A 12011-nucleotide genomic window follows, 5' to 3' on the forward strand; every position below is an offset into this window, starting at 1 on the left:
CCACAGCTTATTTCTGCTGGGGTTTATCCATGGTTATGATTATTTGGGCCTCTTACTTATGCTCATAGGATGTTTATGTCTGCATAAGCAGGGGGACGGCTCCAATTCCACTCACAACAGCATGGGTTTAGAGGAGGGAAGGCCTAAATAGCGGGGATTATTCCCTCACTTTCTCTCTCTCTCTCTATCTCCCTTAGCCTATTTTTCTGCATCAAATGTTCTGCTTTCAGTTCAGTTCCTGTTGCACCGAGGACTGCAGGCATGAGCACAGCAGGCATCCATCGAGGATTCCTTAGGAAATATGGTAGGACGGTTTCTACTCTGTCTGTTTGTGGGGTGTTTTTGCCTATTTCATATCCTATAGGTTCCGCGTAGAATAAAATTTACCTGTGTTTAAGTCGACCTCGAGCATGTTTGTTGTGGTTTACAGTGTGTCGAGTGTCACATAGAGGGTTTTAATATTAATATAATTTAGATAAGCAAAAATAATTCAGTATTTAGAAAGTCATATTATTTTATTTTTCACAATTTCTTTAAGGTCAAAATTCCAAAGTTGTTCATCTTTGTATGATTTTTTTTTTTTTAATTCTGACCCTGTAAAGCCTGAACCATTGAATCACTGACAAAAAAAATTCCAGTTATTTGAAATTGGAGCCTTTATTGGTCCATTTGAAGAACATAAAAAATTGTTTTTTTTCAAATATCAATTTCCATGTATGATTTTCAATTTTGTATCATATTTGATCCATCGGGACTCAATGCTCAAATATTATTATTTTTAGCAAACAAAAACAATATAGCACAAACATGTCTAACAAATTGGTAATTCTTTTTCAAAATTGTCAGAGTTCTTCCTCCTTCCTCATTAATGACAGTCTTGTAGTGTCACTGGAAAGGCCTCTGGTGAACGAATTCCTCCCCCTTGTGGATTATCTGTGTATTGTATATATCTACTTGTATATATCAGGGTAGAGACTGCGATCTGGTAGGATCGGCGATTCTACCAGTAGAGACTCCGATTGTAGTCTCTACCAGTAGAAACTCCGATCAGAGTCTCTACTGGTAGAAACTCCGATCCGATCCGAACCCTAACCCTAACCCTAACCCTTCTACTGGCAGGATCGGAGTTTCTACCGGTAGAGACTCTGATCGGAGTTTCTACTGGTAGAGACTATGATCGGAGTCTCTACTGGTAGAATCGCCGATCCTACCAGATCGCAGTCTCTACCCTTACATATACATCAGTTTAAAAAAAAAAAAAATGACACTGATCATGTAGAGGGCTTCAAAACTCATGCATCAAATATGATATATTTGGAGTTATAAGGTTAACTCTTTAAAACCTGACATGTCATCACTGGCACACCATACACATATGCAGTTTGGATGGCTGTAACTCTTTCACTGTTTGTGCAACTGGAAGAATTCCATCGGTTTCTGAAACCTTCTATAGGCTTTATTGGGTCATTACGATAATTTCACTCATACCTGCACCAGAAGCTTGAGAAGAAGCTATTTTAGCAGAATTATAACATGCAGTAAAGTGTAAATGACAGCTAGATTTTGAAATATCTGCTTTGTAAAAATGGGCAAATGGACACACTCAGAGCACATTTTTAAACTTTTTAAAGACAAAATAAGAAAAAAAAAAGTCCAGGTGGACCATTTTAGGCTTAGGGTTTAAAGGGTTAAAAAGGAAAACTGGGAGCTGTTCATCATGACTTAATATAACTTGAATTGATTTTTGTTTTCCTTTTCACTCTGCAATATGAACAGATGCAGGAAGTAATGTATTGCAATTACTTTATTACTGCATTTACATTTACAGGTATCTCTATATTAACCCATAAAGACCCAGTGCTACTTTTGTGTCAGTTCCTGAATGAATTTTTCTCTCTATTTAACCTTTCTTAAGGGATTTATCACCATTTATTATTATCCTCAATATTTTGCATTTTTGTCAGTGAAAATAATGTATTTTCCTATATTTAATTCACTGACCATGTAGATATTCATAAAAGCTCACAGTGAAGTTGAGGGTCATTATATCAAAAACAGAGAAAACTGAAGAAAAAAGGACTTTTTCAGTACAATCTATCAATAACTCAACATAAACCCAGTGTGTCCATCCACTATCATTTATCCAACTCCATGGGTTTTACTGATGAATTCATGTTGTAGAAGATCACAGTGTTTTCATGTTCACCATGGAGCCTCTGAACGTCCATATGGGTCATATCTGATGACCATGAAAAGATGAAAAACTGCATTTTACACCAATTATTTACATGTATTGATAGGATTAGTGGATCAACAGGTATTAAACAGTTTAGATCAGTAGATGGTTTGGTCGACGGTGGATGTTTGGATCTACAGTACAGGCCAAAAGTTTGGACACACCTTCTCATTCTTTGCATTTTCTTTATTTTCATGACTATTTACATTGTAGATTCTCACTGAAGGCATCAAAACTATGAATGAACACATGTGGAATTATGTACTTAACAAAAAAGTGTGAAATAACTGAAAACATCTCTCATATTCTAGTTTCTTCAAAGTAGCCACCCTTAGCTCTGATGACTGTTTTGCACACTCTTGGCATTCTCTTGATGAGCTTCAAGAGGTAGTCACCTGAAATGGTTTCCTAACAGTCTTGAAGAAGTTCCCAGAGATGCTTAGCACTTGTTGGCCCTTTTGCCTTCACTCTGCGGTCCAGCTCACCCCAAACCATCTCGATTGGGTTCAGGTCCGGTGACTGTGGAGGCCAGGTCATCTGGCGCAGCACTCCATCACTCTCCTTCTTGGTCAAATATCCCTCACACAGCCTGGAGGTGTGTTTGGGGTCATTGTCCTGTTGAAACATAAATGATGGTCCAACTAAACGCAAACCGGATGGAATGGCATGTCACTTCAGGATGCTGTGGTAGCCATGCTGATTCAGGTTGCCTTCAATCTTGAATAAATCCCCAACAGCGTCACCAGCAAAGCACCCCCACACCATCACACCTCCCCCTCCATGCTTCACGGTGGGAACCAGGCATGTAGCATCCATCCGTTCACCTTTTCTGCATCGCACAAAGACACGGCGGTTGGATCCAAAGATCTCAAATTTGGACTCATCAGACCAAAGCACAGATTTCCACTGGTCTAATGTCCATTCCTTGGGTTTCTTGGCCCAAATAAATCTCTTCTGTTTGTTGCCTCTCCTTAGCAGTGGTTTCCTAGCAGCTGTTTGACCATGAAGGCCTGATTCACACAGTCTCCTCTTAACAGTTGTTGTAGAGATGTGTCTGCTGCTAGAGCTCTGTGTGGTATTCATCTGGTCTCTAATCTGAGCTGCTGTTAATTTGCGATTTCTGAGGCTGGTGACTCAGATGAACTTATCTTCAGCATCAGAGGTGACTCTTGGTCTTCCTTTCCTGGGGCGGTCCTCATGTGAGCCAGTTTCGTTGGAGCGCTTGATGGTTTTTGCAACTGCACTTGGGGACACATTCAAAGTTTTTGAAATTTTCTAGACTGACTGACCTTCATTTCTTAAAGTAATGATGGCCACTCGTTTGTCTTTACTTAGCTGATTGGTTCTCGCCATAATATGTATTCTAACAGTTGTCCAGTAGGGCTGTCAGCTGTGTATCAACCTGACTTCTGCACAACACAACTGATGGTCCCAACCCCATCAATAAGGCAAGAAATTCCACTAAGTAACCCTGACAAGGCACACCTATGAAGTGAAAACCATTTCAGGTGACTACCTCTGGAAGCTCATCAAGAGAATGCCAAGGGTGTGCAAGGCAGTCATCAGAGCAAAGGGTGGCTACTTTGAAGAAACTAGAATATAAGAGATGTTTTCAGTTATTTCACACTTTTTTGTTAAGTACATAATTCCACATGTGTTCATTCATAGTTTTGATGCCTTCAGTGAGAATCTACAATGTAAATAGTCATGAAAATAAAGAAAATGCGAAGAATGAGAAGGTGTGTCCAAACTTTTGGCCTGTACTGTATATGGGTTAATATATTTTCGGACATTTTTTTTTTTTTTTTTTTTTTTTTTACTTTTACTCCCTACATTTACTTTCAGCTCATTACTTTAGATTTAATAGAATAAATTTAGATAGAAATTATTTCTATGTAAATGGGTGGAATGATAACACATAAAGTCGATGCCCTGGTGAATTCATCAGTAAATATATTTAACAACAAAACCTCAAATAAAACAGACAGCAAATGGAGATTAGACTGTGGATTAAAGGCATCATAATGCTTAGAGTTTACTGAAAACTGATTTGGACACTGGAATAGAGGTAATGTTTATTACTTTAAGCCTGTTTTTTGGTTGTTGTTTTTTTAATAGAATGGTGACATGAGTTAAGCCACTAAAAACATCCCAGTTTTTACTTGTTTACATTTCAGAGTTTGGTCTGTTTTACTTTTACTGCAATAAAGAGTCTTTTTACACAAGTGTCTGTACTTTTACATCGTTAGTCCCATGGTGCACTACAAAAGGGGCTGGACATAGTGTTTTTTTTTATTGGTTATATAGACTATTTCAGTCAACATTCTTCTTCCTTCCTCTATCTTTTGCCACTATTTTTAAGGTCCACTATGTAAAAGAATCAACAACCTTGCAGCTATACCATAAAAATTGCAGGTTTTGACAGTGACACAGGTCTTTTCATGTGATGTTTTCATGAGTAGAGTTTTAGGAGAACAAATATTTAACCTATACAGCTAGGGCTGCACGATTTTGGCAAAAAAAAAAAATCCCGATTTTTTCCTCTAAAAACTCGATTTTCGATTTTGATTTCAATTTTTGGGTAAAACTACAAAAGACAACAGAAGTCAGCATGTCGTTTTTGTGAGCAGCCAACAATACAAGGCACTGCTCCCTACCTCAAATCTGTGATGGTATCACGTGATGAACCCACAGAAGTTTTTTTCTTAATTAAATCTTTATTGAATGAATGAAGTTGAGTATACAAACAATGTGTACAACAAGAAAATAACAGAAGTTTGCCAGGGGGACTACACTATAATACCATGTCCAAATCAGAGCAAATACTTATGTTTTTTATAGCCTTTTTGTTTCCAGATTTATCTAACAGCTTTAAATAAAGTTCAACATCTTTCAAAAAATAAATAATATTTGGTTTTGTGTTACAGAACTTACATTTGTGAATGAAAAATTTAGCAAGTAAGAGGACAAAATTAATTCTTATCATATATATATATATATATATATATATGTGTGTGTGTATATTTATTTATTTTTTTATTTTTATTTTTATTTTTTTTCTCTGGGTATCTGGGCCCACAGAAGAGATACAAATGAAAGTCAGTGACAGGCATCAGTCGTGCGTGCGTGCGTGGACCGCGTTAATATGAGTGATCCTCATGCGGTTCTATTTAAACTGGGGGATCCGTGCGTGGAACAGACCGACCCAGGACACGCTGGAGGGATTCTATGTGTGGAGCTGGTGGATGTGTGTGGGCACAGGGCTGTGTGGGCTCCTCTGCTGAGGCTGATGACCCCGAGACCCGGACCCGGTCCCGGTTCGGAAGAAGACAGTATGGTACGGATCCGGGACAACGTAAGAAGAGTGATCCGCATGCAGTTCTATTTCAGTTGCGGGATCCGTGCGTGAAGCCACGGCTTACATTGCCATAAGTACTGCGGGCTCATGAACACATTTAAAGTCCGGTCATTACACGGACTTCTGTGACAGACCGCTGTCACTGATAGGAGGAGGAGCCTACGGTAGCCCGCAAGCGCGCGGCCCGCAGGCACGAGAGAGATGAAATCGATTTTACGATTTCCCTATTTTAAAAATCGTCCTAATTAAAAAATCCGATTTCGATTTAAAATCGATTAATCGTGCAGCCCTATATACAGCTACCAGTGACTAAAATTATCTATTGATCTAAAATGTTTATTAACTTCTGAACCACTGAACCTATAAATATGTTGAAATTTTTCACGTAAAATGCAGTTTGATATCTTTTATGGTCATCAGATATGACCCTTTTGGACGTTCAGAGGCTCTGTAGTTACCATGGAAACACTGTCATCTTCTACAGCAGTGATTCACCAGTAAAACCCATGGAGTTGGATCAATGACAGTGGATGGAGACACTTGGTTTATGTCAATGCTTATGTTTTTATGCAGGAATGGCTTATTTTATGATCTCTGCATATTTTCAGGCACTAACTGCATGCATGTGTGTTGTGTGGGTGTGGAGTATGCATGGAATATAATTTATTCTTTAGCATTTATTGTTCTTATACGTTTTTGTGGGTCCCATTTTTACCTTGTGCTTTAAAATTTCGTTGTATTTATTTACAATGACAATAAAAAGAATCTTTTTTTTGTCTAATGTTCAGTTATTGATATTTTTGTCGAAAAAGTCACTTCCTCTTCAGTTTTCTCTGTTTTGATATAATAACCTTTGAATTTAGACCGAGCTTTAATAAACATCTACATGATCAGTGAATTAAAAATAAGAAAATACCTGATTTTCATTGAAACAATGCAAAATTACAGAAGATAATATGATAATAAATGGTGAAAAATCACTTAAGACAGGTTAAATAGAGACAGAAATTCATTTAGGAGCTGCCACAAAAGTACCACCGGGTCTTTACGGGTTAATCAAAACTAATTCCCCTGTAAAGCCTGCTCTCAGTGCCACCCAAGTCCACTGTGATCCTTTATAGAATCCAAACCACCCAAACAACACAGATCCATGTTCTCTACTCCTAAATGCTAGTGGATGGCTCAGGTCTGAAGACAGTGAGTGAAGAGAAAGCCTCAGACTCCCCTCCTAGATGACGGATGACAGTGTGATACAATCATTCCCACATGTTTTTAAAAGGATGACGAGATGTTCACTGTCGAAGCCAGAACACGAGTTGGATTCAGCCAAGGTTTCGTGTCTCTGTGCTCATGTTGCATCTGTTTTATATCTGCTGTGATTTCATGTGATAGTGGTGAATTGGCCTGAGGCTGGGAAGAGACTGATAATGTCAACAGTCCAAATGTAATTCTTCCCCTTTCCTTACTCTCTGGATGGTGTTTGATTAATGTATCTTGGCTAAATTCCTTAATTATAATGTCAGATGTACTGTCCAACCTCTGAAACTGAAGTGGATGTTCAATAGCAGGCACACACTGTCCATATAAACCCTCTATCTCCCTCCCTGTTGGAAAATCCTCCTGGTCATGTTTAATCCCCTGTGTGGAGAAATAGAGCAGACCTTCCCTGTCCATCACCATGTGCTCTGCATCTATTATCATTATTACAGAATGAGTGTCTGTCTGGGACAGTGTCCAATATGAAGTTATTATAAAACACAACCTCAAAAAGTGACACAAAACCAGGTGGAGGAAAGCTTTTCCCCCTATCTTTCTCCTCCTTAGTTACTGTTGCTATGCCTGTCAAGCTTTGGCAGTTAGCATGTCACTCTACAGCCTTTTCAATGTTATCAAAGAGATTTACTAAAGAAAACAATCTGAAATCATGTGATAATGGTCATGAAATAGCTGAGAAAGGTTCGCAGAAAGGACAAGAGGAAGTACAGGGGTTGGACAAAATAATGGAAACACCTTCACCTCAAGATGATAATGCCCCAATCCATACAGCTAGAATTGTTAAAGAATGGCATGAGGAACATTCTAATGAAGTTGAGCATCTCGTATGGCCGGCACAGTCCCCAGACCTCAACATTATTGAGCATTTATGGTCAGTTTTAGAGATTCAAGTAAGACGTCGATTTCCACCGCCATCGTCTCTAAAAGAGTTGGAGGGTATTCTAACTGAAGAATGGCTTAAAATTCCTTTGGAAACAATTCACAAGTTGTATGAATCAATACCTCGGAGAATTGAGGCTGTAATTGCCGCAAAAGGTGGACCTACACCATATTAAATTATATTTTGTTGATTTTTTAAGGTGTTTCCATTATTTTGTCCAACCCCTGTATCTCCACAATATAGTGTCAAGTTGTTCAACAGCAACTTTAAACTATATGCTAATGTTAGCACGTTTAGCACAGCAGTGGTAAGAAAACAAGGCAAACTTTTTATTTTTGAAAATTATTAATATGAGCTTTTAGTTATGAGGATGTCTGTCATTTGAAGCTCAATACTGTACACCATGTAAAACAAAACCAGTCTTGTTGCTAACACACATGAAAACAGTATAAACACACTATAAGACTAAGTACAACATATGTAGAAAAAAAAAAAAAAGAAATGTAAAAACAATATATATGGTGGAATGCAATATATCTGAGTATTATATACAAATGAACAGCAACAGAGAAGAATTAAAGTACAGATCAGTGCAAATCACAGAGTGTGAGTCTACAGGGGGACAGTTGTAAGATCATTTGTAAGATCTGGTGCCGTTTCCATCTATCTGTTCATGTTGTTTTGGTGCAGGGGGGTTCATGTTCAAGCAGTGGAAGGAGAAGTACCTGGTGTTGACCATGGAGGGAAGTCTGCTGGTGTGTCGGGATGCAGAGTCTCCTCCAGACCAGGTGATCGCCCTGCAGACCAACTGTGAGTCCATAGTGGAGGGCCGGGAGATCCTGGACCTGCCCAGGCTGCCTGCAGGGGGCAGGAGGGACTGCTGCTTTGCCCTCATCCTGCCCCAGAACAAGTTCCTGCTGCTGCTGTCAGACAACCCCGACGACTGCAAGTAGGCCTCACACAACCACACAAACACACACAAACACACATCACACGTCCTTTGGCCCAGTGGCGATCAGGTGTAAACTCTGCACGTGGTGACACACTGTGTAGGCCTCCTTTGTCCTACTTACTATCAGATGTGTTGACTGCAGATGGCTATCAGGTCCAGGACAAACCTTGCTCTCTCCTCCTGGGTCTAAGTAAAGATCAGATTAGAGAAAATTTTATTGATCCATTGTTTAGATGCCTCAGGAAATGGAGGTTCCAGTAGCAGCACAACAACAAATATTTAAATAAATATATGAAATATTACAAGAAAATAGTATAAAACAACTGTAAAAACAGTAGTGAAAAAAAAAAACAGGTAATTATTGGAAAGTACTAATAGATGCAAAAAAAGTAGTAAGAAGAAGAAGAAGAAGAAGAAGAAGAAGAAGAAGAAGAAGAAGAAGAAGAAGAAGAAGAAGAAGAAGAAGAAGAAGAAGAAGAAGAAGAAGAAGAAGAAGAAGAAGAAGAAGAAGAAGAAGAAGAAGAAGAAGAAGAAGAAAAAATAACTAATTATGTTATATTATAAAACGCATAATATGCATGTGGTTTAATAACCACAGGATAAAAGTTATAATAAAAGTTATAATAAATTGATAACAGTAATAGTAGTCATAACAACAATATAAAATAAATTAGAAATATATGTATGTAAGTAGGTAATAATAATAATAATAATAATAATAATAATAATAATAATAAATAAGTAATTATGTTACAATATACACTATTTATTTATTTATTTATTTATGTACTTGTGTGTAATTTAATAATCACAGTACAAAAGTTGTTATAAAGTGATAATAGTAATAGCACAGACCAGGCCTTCTCCTCTGCCTCCCCTAGTCCCCATATCTGGAGCTCCCACCCTGACCACCTCAGAGCTCCACAGTCACTGGACTCTTTCAAAAAGGAACTGAACACATTCCTGTTTAGACAGGTTTTTTATGGCCCACCATGATGCTTTGTTTAATTTGCTTAGTATTTTATCTCGCTGTAGTATTTTATTTTTTATTGGACTGTCTTTTCTCAGCAGCACTTTGAGATTCCATTGAATGAAAACTGCTTTATAAATGCAATTTATTATTATTATTATTATTATTATTATTATAACAACAACAATATATAAGTAATGAGAACTATATGTAATACTACTGATAACAGTAATGATTCTAAGCAATAAGAAAAATAAATTGACAGCATGCAACAAGAAACAAACATTGCACACTGTATACAATAAACAACACTGCATGACTTTTACTGTAATCTGACTGAAGTGTTCTGACTCATCATGTTGTCTTTTCACAGTTTGTGGCTGAATTTGATCAGGAAAGTGAGAGAGGTGAGTCAGAAAATTCAAGGTCAAGTCAGTCCTGATGCTGTGCAAAGTTGAAACCTTTAGTAATAGTAATGGTATGTCAGGTTTTTATTCTTGTGAGTCAAAAACCTTTAAAATGAGGGAGAAAGCTCATTTCATCATCTCACAGTTTTGTTATTAAAGATTTTATATAATTTTAATATTTTGAAAACTGACTTTTAAATTTTTTATTGAAGTCAAACAATATATTTTCCTCTGATAGTTTTAGTTTGATCAACTATTAAAACTCCTGCATTTACTTGTAATTTACCTCTATTACACCAGAAAGTATTCATAGATTTTAAACTGTATATTTAACTGTAAATTGTTAAACAGGTTTAGAGGTTTTCTGTTCTGTGGTTCATCTCATGTTGTGTTTTTCTCCTTTTCCAGGGTGTCATGTCTCCTATGACCCTCCAGAGGCAGCGGAGCATCACCCCCTGCATCACCGACAGAGACCCCCTGCCTGACACCTGCAGCGACAAGGACCCAGGTTCCCCAAGAATCTGTGACGGGACCCCCCCTCTGCCTCGACTCACTGAACGGGGAGGGTCCTTCAGAGACCGGGGCCACAACCAAGGTAAGTACAGACACAGGGTCCCCTAAAGGATGAAACCAAATCCATTACAGGGTTCAGGTACAGCATCCAGGCCCATTTGGGTACCACTGACAACTGCTGTTTTTCACATTTGTGTTTGCTTTTTCAAATGTTTTTCACATATATGGTGATTAAAAAAAAAGCTCCAAAATGAGGTGAAAAATTAGGTTTTGTTTTTTCTTTGAGCCCAGATAAACTTAAACCCTCTGAAAACCCTGTGTGCATTTTTTCCTCAACATTGTTTTTATGTTGTTACTGTTGTAAAGTCAATAATGATCCTCTATAAGTGTATGCACCTAAATGTGTAATGTCCAAACATTCGAGCTAACCCGGCCAGTTTTACAAATGCAAATTTACAAATTTATTTTACATTACTTAAAGTTGTATTGTTAACTGTATTTAGTTTAAATTTTTGGAAACTTGCTTTTGCTTTTATTTCAGTTGAAGAATCTAATTTTGCATCATGTGTTTAGTTTTCATTAACAGGATAAAGTCAGAAAATGTTTTGAGCTTCCATTAAACAATATCTGACATCATAATACTAATACTAATACTACTAATAATAATATTGAATTTTATTTGAAAGCGACTTTTCACTGAACTCAAGGACAGTATACAGCAAAGGATAAAAAGATAATAAATAAAATGCAAAAGTTAATAAATAAAATACAAAAGGAAAAAGAAGTAAAAGCCATAATGGTGGGTACTCAGTTTTGAACAGGTGAGTCCTGAGTCTGGTCTTGAAGACATGAATAAGTCATTTAGTTAAACGTATGTTGTTCTTGTTGTTCTTCTTCTTCCTTAGGTGGGGTACCACCAAGGCCCCTGCGCAGCATCTCTGCGACCCCTCCTCATCGCGTGTCAGATTGTCTTCGCCATGGCAACAGCAGTGATGCCCGGGCGGTGCGGGCCGTGTGCCTGCTGATGGGCGGAGCCGCGGCCTCCTCCGCCCTGGGCTACCTCAGCTCCTGCACCCCCTCCTCCCCCCTCGCCGCCAGACCCCCGGAGATCAGCCACGGCGCTGGGGGCTTCTCAGAGCTGCCCACGGGAGGCTCCTTCCACGGCTGCAGCCAGGACGTGGACTCCCCACACTTCAACAGCTTCGACTTCGAAGGAGACTCCGACTTTGACGCCTTTGACTGTGGAGGATTTGCTTTTTAGTTTTTGTCCAGAAGAAAAGACACTTTTGAACAGTCCTGTCATTCAGAATCCCATGTTCCTCTGTGATACAGATGTCAAACATACGGCCCGTGGTCCAAAAAGGGCCACCAACGGGTCCAATCCAGCCCGTGGGGTGAATGTGTGAAAAGCAAAAATTCC

At 38.4% G+C, this 12011-nt stretch overlaps 1 protein-coding gene across 1 annotated transcript; it reads left to right on the forward strand.

Annotated features, from left to right (window-relative positions):
• On the forward strand, window positions 1–12011 carry LOC115431018 (uncharacterized). The gene is made up of 5 exons (XM_030151245.1): window positions 1–304; window positions 8440–8698; window positions 10045–10078; window positions 10487–10673; window positions 11497–12011. The coding sequence occupies exons 1-5, from the start codon at window positions 262–264 to the stop codon at window positions 11850–11852; spliced, it is 879 nt and encodes a 292-aa protein (XP_030007105.1). The 5' UTR covers window positions 1–261; the 3' UTR covers window positions 11853–12011.

Source organism: Sphaeramia orbicularis, chromosome 13, assembly GCF_902148855.1.
Source record: "Sphaeramia orbicularis chromosome 13, fSphaOr1.1, whole genome shotgun sequence".
NCBI lineage: Eukaryota > Metazoa > Chordata > Actinopteri > Kurtiformes > Apogonidae > Sphaeramia > Sphaeramia orbicularis.

Bases quoted from the DNA above. Each gene is read 5' to 3' on its own strand.
- LOC115431018 (XM_030151245.1), top strand. From the start codon at position 262: ATGAGCACAGCAGGCATCCATCGAGGATTCCTTAGGAAATATG. The intron at 8,699-10,044 runs GTAGGCCTCACA...GTCTTTTCACAG, and splicing joins GACAACCCCGACGACTGCAA to TTTGTGGCTGAATTTGATCA. The intron at 10,079-10,486 runs GTGAGTCAGAAA...CTCCTTTTCCAG, and splicing joins TGATCAGGAAAGTGAGAGAG to GGTGTCATGTCTCCTATGAC.